Source organism: Pyrus communis, chromosome 6 (genome assembly GCF_963583255.1).
Source record: "Pyrus communis chromosome 6, drPyrComm1.1, whole genome shotgun sequence".
NCBI lineage: Eukaryota > Viridiplantae > Streptophyta > Magnoliopsida > Rosales > Rosaceae > Pyrus > Pyrus communis.
The window spans coordinates 28,061,812-28,074,542 of record NC_084808.1 but is presented as its reverse complement, the minus strand read 5'-3'; the positions used below and the strand labels follow the sequence as shown (position 1 = coordinate 28,074,542).

At 38.1% G+C, this 12,731-nt stretch overlaps 2 protein-coding genes and 1 pseudogene across 2 annotated transcripts; 1 reads left to right on the top strand and 2 right to left on the bottom strand.

Moving 5' to 3' along the window:
• Positions 1–135: 135 nt before the first annotated feature.
• Positions 136–3,714, bottom strand: LOC137736697 (ATP synthase subunit beta, mitochondrial-like). The gene is made up of 9 exons (XM_068475928.1): positions 3,147–3,714; positions 2,534–2,609; positions 2,323–2,411; positions 2,068–2,185; positions 1,875–1,978; positions 1,609–1,767; positions 1,284–1,508; positions 887–1,198; positions 136–410 (listed from the first exon to the last, which is right to left on the bottom strand). Exons 1-9 carry the CDS (start codon positions 3,630–3,632, stop codon positions 297–299), a joined length of 1,683 nt encoding a protein of 560 aa, XP_068332029.1. The 5' UTR covers positions 3,633–3,714; the 3' UTR covers positions 136–296.
• A 1,619-nt stretch (positions 3,715–5,333) lies between these two features.
• LOC137735917 (probable histone chaperone ASF1A) lies at positions 5,334–6,781 on the top strand. The gene is made up of 3 exons (XM_068475270.1): positions 5,334–5,689; positions 5,976–6,091; positions 6,210–6,781. The coding sequence occupies exons 1-3, from the start codon at positions 5,581–5,583 to the stop codon at positions 6,603–6,605; spliced, it is 621 nt and encodes a 206-aa protein (XP_068331371.1). The 5' UTR covers positions 5,334–5,580; the 3' UTR covers positions 6,606–6,781.
• Positions 6,782–8,258: 1,477 nt separating this feature from the next.
• Positions 8,259–11,706, bottom strand: LOC137736374 (protein DETOXIFICATION 17-like; annotated as a pseudogene).
• Positions 11,707–12,731: the final 1,025 nt, after the last annotated feature.

Below are 12,731 nucleotides of genomic sequence, written 5' to 3'. Positions count from 1 at the left end.
ATTCAAACGTTTCAAATTTGAACAGGAACAAAAAATTAAAAAAAAAAAAGAACAATATACACGCGTCGTCCTCTTTCTTTTCCTTCCCCTTATTGAACAAGAAAAAAAAAGAAGGGTATAGGCCCATTGGCACCATTTCTCTCTCACACCCTGCTGCAATATGCTTAAATCTGAAACGGGAAATGCTCATACAGTTTTGCCTCAAAAATGAAAATCCTGTTTGCTTGGCAATGCCAGCGGCATCTAAATTATTTCGGGTTTTCGCAGTTATCAAGATAAAACAACAGAAAAGATGATTAAGCAGCAGACTCCTTGGAAATCTTCTCTGCCTTGGCAATGACCTCCTCAATACCTCCAACCATGTAGAACGACTGTTCTGGAAGGTCATCGTACTTTCCGTCCAACACTCCCTGTCAATACAAAATTACAAAGTACAAATATATGAAGTTTGGCCTCACAAGTCCTTGTATCATTAATCTAAAACCACCGTTTTTAAGCGTTGGTATTACTTGTGAGAAGACATAGGAAGAACTAAATTGAAAATAGAAGCATTCGTGTAAGCAAATTCCCCACTTCGAATTGATCACGAATGGATAGCCAAAAGAACTAAGAATATATCACTTTTTCCTAGTCATGAAAAAAGGATTATCAAGATAAAAAATTATTTCAATAAACAACCGTCTCCTATCATTGTGAATTTCATTAAGCTTACCTACTCTTTCAGGTTAATTCTCATGTTAATACTCATACATTGCACGTAAAATTCATTGTTTAAAAAAATTGGACAGGAACTAGCACACATTCGGAATCAGATATATTTGCAGTAATTGAGATGATAATATGGAGACAAGCCAACTGGAGAGAGGGAAGGTAGAAAAGGGGATACCTGGAAGGAGGTAATGCTTTCTTTCAACTCCACGTATTTTCCAGGGGCACCAGTGAAAACTTCTGCAACATGGAACGGCTGGCTCAAGAACCGTTGGATCTTACGAGCACGGGCAACAGTCAACTTATCATCTTCACTAAGCTCATCCATCCCCAAAATAGCAATAATATCTTGCAAATTCTTGTAGTTCTGAAGAACCTTCTGGACACCACGAGCAGTGTTGTAGTGTTCCTCACCCAAAATATGAGGGGAGAGCATACGAGATGTTGAATCAAGAGGATCCACAGCAGGGTAGATACCAAGCTCAGAGATCTGTTCAATTCAAAACGTCACCAAAGTTGGTAAAAGATGGCATCACAAGATTGCTTTACTATTAGTCCATATAGACACGACAGACCTGTCGTGACAGCACAGTTGTGGCATCCAAGTGAGCAAAGGTAGTGGCAGGAGCAGGATCTGTCAAGTCATCAGCAGGCACATAAATAGCTTGGACAGAAGTGATGGAACCCTTCTTGGTAGTTGTGATACGCTCCTGAAGACCCCCAAGATCAGTAGCTAAAGTAGGTTGATATCCTACAGCAGATGGGATACGACCAAGCAAAGCAGACACCTCTGAGTTTGCCTGCAGGATGGATCAGAGAAAAACATAGATCATTAACAATATGCAACTCTAATCTCTGATGACATATAATCTTCAATAGTTCCCAAACAAGAATTCTTACTTGGGTAAATCGGAAAATATTGTCAATAAATAGAAGCACATCTTGCCCTTCAGCATCACGGAAGTGTTCAGCCACAGTGAGCCCAGTCAAACCAACACGAGCACGAGCACCAGGGGGCTCATTCATTTGTCCATACACTAGAGCACATTTGCTGTCAGCCTGACATAAAACAAAAAGGAGAATGGCAAATAAGGAACAACCTCCAGAAAACAGTAACAGTAACAAATGCATATAAATGGGGTGGCATGCGAATGCACAGTCGCTACCTGCTTTTCACCTAGCTTAATGACACCACTCTCAATCATTTCCCTGTACAAGTCATTACCCTCGCGAGTACGTTCTCCAACACCAGCAAACACAGAGAAACCACCTGACCCAAGAAACAAGTATATGTAAACCAACGGGAAAAAACAACCGAACAAGTTCGTTAACATGTAGCTATTTTAAAAAAAAACCAACCGTGAGCCTTAGCAACGTTGTTGATAAGTTCCATAATAAGCACAGTTTTTCCAACACCAGCACCACCGAACAACCCAATCTTTCCTCCTCTTTGGTAGGGAGCAAGAAGGTCGACGACCTGTATATGAAGCAGATAACATAAGTATACTAAACATACACAGCACCACATAGAATCCAAAGGCAGTGGAGAAGAAAAGCACTAAGAGGATCGAATTCTATTACATTAGTTATGACAATAAAGGTTCATGCTAATACCTTGATTCCAGTAACAAGGATCTGCTGCTCCGTTGCTTGCTCAACAAAGGCAGGAGCTTCTCTGTGAATGGGCAGAAAGTGATCGGTGCCTGTTGGAGCGTTCATACAGAAATTGTCAGAAAGCTTGAGTGCAATGCATTAACATATTGCAACAGAATATCCACACAACACCATCAAGTGATTATTTATTTAAGTTTTACAAATTTCTTACTGATATCGCCTCTATGGTCAATGGGCTCTCCAATGACGTTCATGATACGACCAAGGGTGGCCCTTCCAACAGGAACCTAAAAATAGCAAATAAAAACCAAAATCCAAGTCAGAATCCAAGGAAAATGTAAACACTATAATCAACACCAAAACAATAAGCACATTAAAACACCAAAACAGAATGCTAAATGATAAAAACTAAAATGGATAAATAGGAAAACTCCGACGAAAAGATCACAATTTGTCAACATAAAATCTGAAGAAAATCTAGTTGTTGAGGACGCGTGTAATTCTAATGGCTAACATTGAATGCACTACTTGAAGTTTTGAACCCTGAAAGGTGCCTGAGTAAAGATCAAAGCTTTAAACAGCAGAATCCCCAAGTGTAAATCAATTAACGACAATTACACTACAAAAATGCGTACCATAAATCAACCAACAGCAGTAACACCCAGATCTAAAAACCCCAACGCCAATTCACAAATCAATCAAAACCAATCTCATTTCTATCAATACAATCACCAAAGTCAACATTTTGCCATCGAACACTAAAACCCTAACATTTCTCATCAAATCAGTAAGAATAGACCGGATAACAAGAATATATAGATTACAGTGATCGGAGAACCGGTGTTGAGCACGCGCTGTCCTCTCACAAGCCCCTCAGTCCCATCCATAGCAATGGTCCTGACCATGCTCTCACCCAAGTGCTGAGCCACCTCGAGCACCAACCGGATCGAGTTGTCCAGCACCTCAAGCGCGGTCAAGATCGGGGGAAGCCCCTCCTCGAACCTCACATCGACGACGGCTCCGATCACCTGGCACACCTGCCCGATCGAGCCTTTCCCGGTGAATTCGTCGGTGATTTTTCCCTTCCCGGAATCCTTGCTCTTCGGAGACGCTGAAACCGTCTGGGGCTCGGCCGCGGCGGCGGTCGCGTACTGAGCGACGCGGTTAAGGAGATAGCCGCAGGGAGAAGCGGATCGGGAAGACGGAGATGGGGATGCGACCCTCGGGTTCGGCGTTGAGATCGAAGATTTGGACGGCGCCCGGCGGACGGAGGACCGGGCGAGAGAGGATAAAAGCCTTCGCGAGGCCATTTTGTTGGGGCTTCAGATGGAGAAAGCACAGAGAGAGAGTGTGGAATAAAAGACTAGGGTTTGTTGAGTCGAGGTGCCGATGCTATATGTACAGCTACTCAGCCCCAAAATTGGAATATCAATTTTTTTTTCAATTTTTATTTTTGACCCTTTCGGCAATTCTCCGCAAGTATGGGTGGTGGAGGTTAAAGCCGGGGATCGTTGCCAAACACTCCCTAATGTTTCATTTTTCTTTTCTTTTCTTTTTTCCTTTTTTTTTTTTTAATTTATGTTTATTTAATTTCTTAATTTTATTAATCTTATGAGCTCCGTGTGCCCTCCCGTCATACGGTGATTCCACATTTCCAGTAAACCAGGTAACAAACAAGTAGTCAAAACATGTTTTTAGATTTGCCTTCGCACAATTGTTTTCTCGTGTTTGAAAAATAATATTGAAAGTAAAAGTGAACATTAAATTAAAATAGAAAAGTCGAAATAACGTAATTTGAACTGTAAAAGTTAACAGACTAGTTCTTAGTCTAGATATTAAAACATGTCACAAGTTCGAAATTTCATGTAATTACAATCGTAATGCAATTTAGTAACAATTTCACAATTTTTAATTCAAGATCATACATGAATAAAAGTGAAGAGACCAAATTTTAGAAATGCTCCTTAAACTTTGGACGTTGCGTCTACTTTTGTCCAGTGAACATTCAATTTTATTTTGAGCCCTCAAAGTTTTTTAGGTTGTGCTTATATCCACATGATCAATTTTGTCACAGCTTAATTTCCTGATGTGCAATGCACATAACCAACTATTATAGCATTTTATGTCAATAAATATTCTGAGTTCGTTTGGACATGCTTGTAAAATAATTGAAATAGTTTTTCATGAAAATAATTTTGAATCAATCTTTAGTAAAAATTCAAATAAATCATCGAAAAGCTGAAGTTTCTTCCAGGAATCACTTTAAGTGCTTTTAGAACTCCAAAACATGTTCTCTAAAGTTATTTCAGTTATTTTAAAAGCACTTATATCCTCATGTTCAATTTTATCACAGTTTAATTTCCTGACGTGCTATGCACATAACTATTAAGGCATAGTATATATTTGCAAAAATAATTGACCGATACTCGAAATTTTGATAATTTGAGTTGTAAGAAAAAATGACGAGAAGTTGAAACTTAACAAAGATATAATGAGCTTAAAATATTATATTACACAAAATTAAACCTCTATTTGACATAATAGTTGACAAATCTAAGGACGGAGGGACAATATTCAGAAGAAGGTAAATAAAATTTAATTTAGAAGGAGCTATAATTCGAATGAGGATCCCAATGATACTCCAATAACATCCGTTTATTGTATATTATACTGTCAGAAATCATTTTAATTTTTTATTTAAAATTGAATAAAAACAGTACTTGACGAAAATTGATAACACGATATACAATGAACAAACGTGATTAGAAGATATTCACAATCCTCACAAAAATTTTCTCCTCATATTTGAGCCGGTCCACGAGTCGAGTATGGGCCCCACAATTAGCAAGAAGCCTTGACCCACTGGTGGATTTGGGCTCGTTGTCAGGTTTAAAAACTAACGGGCCGGGTAAACTGAGGCCCGAACAATGACCCCACATCGGCAAATTCCCAATCGGCAAAAATCCTAACAAAGTTGAAAACTCCCGCCAAAGTCCTGTACCAATTTTCCCGCCAAAGTCCCGTACTAAAGTATGTTTACTGGAAAATGCGAATCCCAATTCCCAATTCTTCACATCTCACAATCTCCGCCGCCTCCTCCTTCTTTCCCTTCTCCTCCTTCCGCCGCCAGCCCCCGGGCTCATCTCCATCGCCCAAAATCCGTTCTAGGGTCATTTAATTTTGGATTTAGGATATCCAATCGACGGCTAGGATTGGTGCATTCAAGGAAGCAACGGAGTCTTGATTCGCTCCGAGAATATGAGTGCCGTCAACCTTACAAACGTCGCCGTTCTGGACAATCCGGCCGCATTCCTCAGCCCTTTTCAGTTTGAAATCTCGTACGAGTGCTTGACTCCCCTCAAAGACGGTAATTTTATCGAACCCATGATTCTTCAATTTAATTTTTTTAATGCATTAGCTGAATTTATGGGAAATTTTATTGGGTTTTGTTTTGCTTGAGATTTAGCTAGGGTTCTTTACATAATTTGCCCAACTAGAGATTTCAAAGATCGGGTTTTTTAAAATTAAAGGACTGATTGAAAATCTAACCCTTAGATTAGTGATTAGGATCATTAATTTTTACTGATTAATGACCCTAATTTTATTTGCAACGTCAATGATTTTGGCATGTGATACTATCCAATTTATTACAGACTTGGAATGGAAGCTGATATATGTGGGATCTGCTGAAGATGAAACTTATGACCAAATGTTGGAGAGTGTGCTTGTTGGTCCTGTCAATGTTGGCAACTACCGTTTCGTCTTTCAGGTAATTACCTCGATTCCTTGTTCCGAGTTCTTGAGTTTGTTTCGGGATCCAAAATCGATGTGAAACTGAATCCTTTCTGTTTATGTGTGTGCGTGTGCATGTCTTGGTCTCATGGCAGGCAGACCCTCCAGATCCATCAAAAATACGCGAGGAAGATATCATCGGTGTCACGGTACTGCTATTGACATGTTCTTATCTGGGGCAGGAGTTTGTTAGAGTGGGGTACTACGTGAACAATGATTATGATGATGAGCAGCTGAGGGAGGAGCCTCCCTCTAAGGTGTTGGTTGATAGGGTTCAGAGAAACATTTTAGCGGACAAGCCGAGGGTCACAAAGTTCCCCATTAATTTTCATCCCGAGAACGGTGAGAACGCGGGGCAGCAGCCCCCACATTCACCTGATCACGTAACTGAAACAAAGCAGCCCCTTCCTTCTCCCGATTGTGCAGCTGGAGAAAATATCAAGGGAGAAGAACCACCCATCTCACCTGTACCATCTGTCCGTGTGCAGTAGTAAAGTTGAATTGGCTTCATGATCTTCACGTTGCTACGAGAAATTTGGGTCCGGCGAGCATTTCAGTTGACATAACTATGCTAAGTTTTAAACAGCCCCAATTTTTTGAAACAGATTGTACCATATACACTAATGTTATTGCATGTTCTGTGTCTCGTATAATTGTCTTGTAATCGAAACTCAAGAGTTTAGTCATTCAGATTTGTAGTGCAATTCTATATTATAGAACTGTCGGTGAAGTATGGTACAAACACAAATATTGTGTTCTTTGGATGTTAAATAGGAAGGTAGAATGCAATTATTTCAAATTTAGGATCCACGAAACAAGAAAAACTTGTGGGGAGTTTTGCTCGCCACTGGATTTTGCTGAGTGTCATTACAAGTCCACAAATGAAGTTCTTTCCTTTCTAACTGGTTTTCTAATTGTTTTTTTTTTCTTTTCTTTTCATGACAATACATTTCTATCGAAAACAGAAGAAAATAGTTGTTTTGATCTGCCTCATAAAATTACCTATGTCGCACTGTCGATGGCTGACGTGGTATTCCGAACACAATTGGCAGCCTTCGCTGCCTGAAATGGAGATCTGTATTAAACACGGACAAAATGTATTAGCATGGTGAAACGAAGTGTCCTGAACTTACCCCTTTATTTCAATCAGTGCGTAAGTTTACCACCACAAGTGCTGTTAGTTGAACAAGAAGTCCACAAACGATTCCCATCCAAAGCCCCTATACACACAAATTTAAACTTCAATGGCTGATCAAGGTTCTAAAAAACGCTAGGCGCTAATCGGGCGGCGGGCTGAAATCTAGCACCTAGGTGGCTAGGTGGGCGTCTGGGCAGATTTAAGTAAATCTGTTATATTTTGTGTAAATAAATGTCTGTTTATATTTAAAATATATATAATTACATCACAAATTATAAAACAGAATGACATATATTATGAAGTGTTGAAACATAATGATAACATGGGAACAGACATATAATGTGTGTTTATTTAAGTATTTAACAAGTCTCTTACAATTTATTAAAAAAAATACAAAATGAAGGTTATCTATTTTATGTTTTAGTGAGTCTCAACCTATTTAGATGTCTAGGTGAGTCTGGACGAGATAGGCTGATGCCAAGACGGTCTAAACGGACGCCTCAACTGATCTAAGCGTCATTTCTAAATTTTCAAACGCCAACGTCTTTCTTTTTTTTATTTAACGTCTAGGCCCACAGATTTTGGGCGTTTTAGGTATGTGCTTTATTAATTTTTTTAATTGCCTTTGGTTTTGCCCAAAGGTTTAAGGTTGTATTTGATTAGGACTTTGGCACACCAATCATGGGGCCGATCGCTGATTATATAAAGTAATGCTAGTTGAGAAATGCTAAGAACTCTTTACGGGCCATCTATTACTTTTTACAGTTCAATCTCAATTCTGGTCTTAATATTATAAAATATTATATCAAAAATATGAGGTGGAAGAGTCTATAAAAAACCCTACTTTTCAGAGTCGCTTAGCATTCTCATGGCGGTTTAATTGGAGTTTGCTGCTGATAGTGCATATTTGCCGATTTCATTGTATGACAACAATGTACAAACAGATTTATTTATTTTTCATAATTATTTTAAGCTCGTTTGGAACTAGTTCTATTTAAAAGTGCTTTCAGTAAAGCCAATTATTTAATTTATTTTTAGGCCGCGAAGTCATAATTTCAAGACTGCCAAGGCCAACTGATATCATATAAACCATCCAACATGTATCAAGTTTTCTACTTTCTGTTTCCTGTTTCTGTTATTATTCGGTTGCATTTGACAATTGTAGTGCCTTATTGATAACACAGATGTTTCTGGCTTTGGGTTCGGCAGAAGACGGATAATAGAACAACCATTTCGAAGCACGAATATTCGAAGCTGCAATTCGAAATAAAAAACATGATCCAACAGTTCTGCTGCATATGTATCCTCAAAGAAGAGAACAAGTCACTTGGAGAAGAAGAGGCTGATGGAATGGCAAGTTTGACAGAGGGATGATAACTGCGCGTAACTTGCCAACAACAAGAAGTTAACCCAATTCGAAATGCTAATTGCCAACGCCGCACCATTGTTTCCTAGTCCAAATTTAAAACACAGGGTCCAACAAACACTCATGTGAAGAAAAGCTGTGACTCCAGAGCTGATCATCATTGGAAACACATTGTTTTGCGTCTGTAAAATATCTGTTGAGGCATTGGAGGAGGCTGAAGGCGAACAGGCTCGGAATTATCCACCGGTTGAAGGTTCCTGCTTCGGCGGATATCTCGTGGTTTTGGCCAGGATCCATGAGAATGGTGCTTGTGTAAAACCAGATGAGAGCTAAGGGAATGCTTACTGCTAATAATGTTTGCATTGCTCTTTGCATGTGGACTCCAAGCATGTGGTACTGTTTGGCTCCATAGGCTTGCCCAAATAGGGTTTCTTCTGCACTTCCAATTCCCAACTGTGAGACATGTGTGATCTTTTTTATTGAAATTGAATGAAAATTATCAAATTTTAAAGATGCGAGAAAATTTAATTAGAATAAGAATTACTTCATCAGTTTCATTCCTACCACAACTGATAATGTTAGTGAACAATATTTAGAGTTTGTTTGGAAGTGTTTGGAATAGTTAATGTCGATTTCAGATAATTAAAAAAACTTCTGATCATGTTTGACATAAAAATTTGAAATGCTCGTATGTTTTAAAAGCACCATTAATCACTTATATTTTCATCAAGTATTTTGTCATGCTTTCTAAATAAACACTTGAAAATTATCAGCATAAGTGTTTTTCTTTTAGAAATATTTCTAAACGGGCTCTTAAAAATAAAAGCATTGAAAGAAACTTCTTGTGTATTATCATCCAAAACATAATGGCTTACATGAAGACGGTGTAGCAATAAGAGAAAGTTAAAAAAAAAAAATGACAATGCATGATAGGTTTGAGACCTGATCATGGTCTAATTAGAGTTTCCTAAGTATCCCACAACCAATTAGGCAAAAAGCAGGACAAAGTATGAACTAGTGGTGTGGAAGAGGGACCCGGCTTCTCTGCCCTCCTAGTTCTCATACACTTCCATCCTCTCATATTTTGTACGGTCACGGTTAAGCTTTGTCAACATTTTATATTGATTTTTTTTATCAAGATAATAAGATAAAAAATGTTGACGTAACTTAACCGTGATCGCACAAATAGGAAGAGATGAGAGTGTATGAAAACTGGAATGGCAAAGAAGCCAGATCTGTAGAAGAGAAACCCAACTGACCAAATACTATGAATCCAGTGACATTATCGGAAAATAATTTTAATTGTAATTTCGGATAAGATTTTTAATCGTTCTCATTGTGCCACATGTCATTATCGGAAAAATTATTAAATAATACAAAATAATTTTATTTGTAATTTCGGATAAGATTTTTAATTGTTCTCGTTGCACCACCTGCATCAGTAGTCATTTTGTTGAAAAAAATTGGATTGAAACTTTGAGAGAAAAATAGGAATGTGATTGAAAGTAGTTGAGAAAATATGAAATTGTGGTATAAGGTAGATGATAATTAGAAGGTTTTATAGAAAAGTAAAAACAATTTTTTTTAAAAAAAAAATTCAGATTTTTTTTTGGATTTTTTACAATTTTTTTTAAATTTTTATTCAACTAATTAATATCCGCCGTTGGATATAAAAAAATTTGAATTCCAACACTCCAGACTGTGCCACGTGTCACAACGATAACTTTTCTTAATTTTAAAACTATTTTTTCTTTTATTTATTTATTTATAAAGCATATTAATATCAACCGTTGATCTCAGATCGAATGGTTGATATTAAATAAGATTTCATTTATTTTTTTTACCGTTGAGATCGAACGGTTCAAGTTAAAGAGTCGTTAAGATCGAACGGACCGTGGGAAGCCACGTGGCTTCCTAACGTAACATTTCAATCTGAAAAGTTGGCTGCTTTTTTTGAAATTATGTTGGGCAATGCACCCCCACGCGTGAGTGGGGTGCCCGGCCTGACAGAAAAAAATAAAAAAAGGGTCTGACGCCGGGTTGACGTTAGCCCTGTCGTCACATCCACTCGAATTATCGGGCTAACAATTCTTCACAGGTCCGAAACTTGGGCCTCCACCTCCACTTGAGCTCCTTCACGCTAGAGCGAATCCACAGGGCCTCGAGCCGTTTTCTCTTGCCTGTCCCTCAAGCAATCCACCACGGTTGAGTTGCTCTTAGCAAAGGAAGTGGCCATGGAAGCATTGGAAAGAGCCAGCTGTCCAAGATATTTGCCGACAAACATGACTGATGTGACTTGTAAGCTGTACTGCAACAAGCTTACTGCAATATTCACAGGCCCTGCCGGCCATGGTTGCAATTTTGCTTCTTCAATAACATCCCCACCTCAATAATTGTTTGCTGAGATGATATTTGCTTCACCATCAAATTCTTGATGGTTTGGAATTAGAGGAGTTCTTTCACAAAAATTATCAACTTTGCCACTTGAATCCTATTGTATTTGTTTCTTGAGAATCCATCCAGAAATAATAAAAAATAGAGAAAATATCAAACAATACATAAAATATGAGGTATAATACGATAGAACAACTTCCAAAACTTTCATAGTCACTTATTAATTTATCTGTCATAATCTGTCATTTTTATTGGTGAATGACGATTCGCCCACAAAAGCAGCATTTTTAAAATTGCTGTTTTTTCAAGTTTGGTAAAAACATGATTTGTAGATATGCCAAACTTAAAAAAGCAAGATGTGTGATACATAAAGAATTTATCGATATTAACTCAATTTGTCGAGATATGCCAAACATGTGTTACATTAAATATATAGTAGGCACAAAAAATATCCGTATTAAACATTCAAATAGTCTTCATAAGACATTTGTATATTTTCCGAACTTAGAGTGGTCGTCGGACCACTTCGTCCCTACTTCCATCGCCCCTACTACCCTCAACCACCAACCCCCCACCCCCACCACTGCAAGTCTGCCATAAACACACCAAACCTAAAAAGCAAGTCAACGTTCATAACATCTCGAGAAAAACAAGAACGGATCCACATAGGGACCTGGGAGGTCCCAAGACCCATCGGCGATCCTAAATCGCTACTAGAAATTTTCCAAGGACCCCTCATACTCGAGCATGAGGTATGTGCAGGTTGCAGTGGCTGTCTTCTTCTCGGAGAAGATGACCGCGCACAGAGAAGAAAGGAAATAGGGACCCTTCCAGCCTCTCTCATCCTTGCTCTGCCATGGTCTCATCCATCGGTGCCACCCACTTCTCCTCCAACCTTTCTCTGTCGTCTGGTGGGGTAGTACATAAGCCTAAAATTTCCCGAATGATTTCAACCACCTTGGTAATTTTTCTTATGGGCGAAATTTCCTACATAAGGTTAGTAAGATGGATATGATCTGTCATGGGTTGGTGAAATTGGGGGTGGAGCTGCTATGGCTTCGGGAGAATGGGGAGGGAGGCGGTTGGTGGAGGTATGACATTTATGTTCTTAGTGAGAGAGAAGGTGGATGTTTGGAAACTAGTAAAAGAGAAAAATGGTGTGTTTTGTTAGACAGATAATGGGAGTTCGGGAAGAGTTTTATTTGACCGGTGTTTTATAGTTAGTGGTCCATATAGATAATCAATAACTTAGGTACTCCCTAGTAACTTATGAAACCTCGTAATGGACACTTGAATTATGATTTTATAATTTGTAATATTGTTTTGCATATGATTTTTGACCCTTATTATTGGGACCCCCGAGTTTAAAATCCTGAATCCGCCACCGGAGAAAAATGAACCAATCCGACGTTATCAGTCTTTTATTAGAACAAAAGTTAACATTTTCTCCACTTTTATTTCTTTTATGCTCATTTCATTTTTTTTTTAAATATTAGAGATAAATTAAAATTTTCTAACTTCATGCATCTTCTAATTTCAAAAAATCAGCTTAATATCTTCTAATAAAAAACTAATATTCTAACATAAATTCATTTGCAAAACATACAACGTAACTTAAGTAACAGATATTTGAATCTATATTATATTTGTAAGCAAGATATGAATGGGGTTTAGAGCAAGAAATAACAAAAAGAAAAATAAATAAGAAATAATAATTAA

Bases quoted from the DNA above. Each gene is read 5' to 3' on its own strand.
- LOC137736697 (XM_068475928.1), bottom strand. From the start codon at position 3,632: ATGGCCTCGCGAAGGCTTTTATCCTCTCTCGCCCGGTCCTCCGTCCGC. The intron at 1,509-1,608 runs GTAAGAATTCTT...TCCATCCTGCAG, and splicing joins ATATTTTCCGATTTACCCAA to GCAAACTCAGAGGTGTCTGC. The intron at 411-886 runs GTATCCCCTTTT...TTGTATTGACAG, and splicing joins AAAGCATTACCTCCTTCCAG to GGAGTGTTGGACGGAAAGTA.
- LOC137735917 (XM_068475270.1), top strand. From the start codon at position 5,581: ATGAGTGCCGTCAACCTTACAAACGTCGCCGTTCTGGACAATCCGGCC. The intron at 5,690-5,975 runs GTAATTTTATCG...AATTTATTACAG, and splicing joins CTTGACTCCCCTCAAAGACG to ACTTGGAATGGAAGCTGATA. The intron at 6,092-6,209 runs GTAATTACCTCG...GTCTCATGGCAG, and splicing joins ACTACCGTTTCGTCTTTCAG to GCAGACCCTCCAGATCCATC.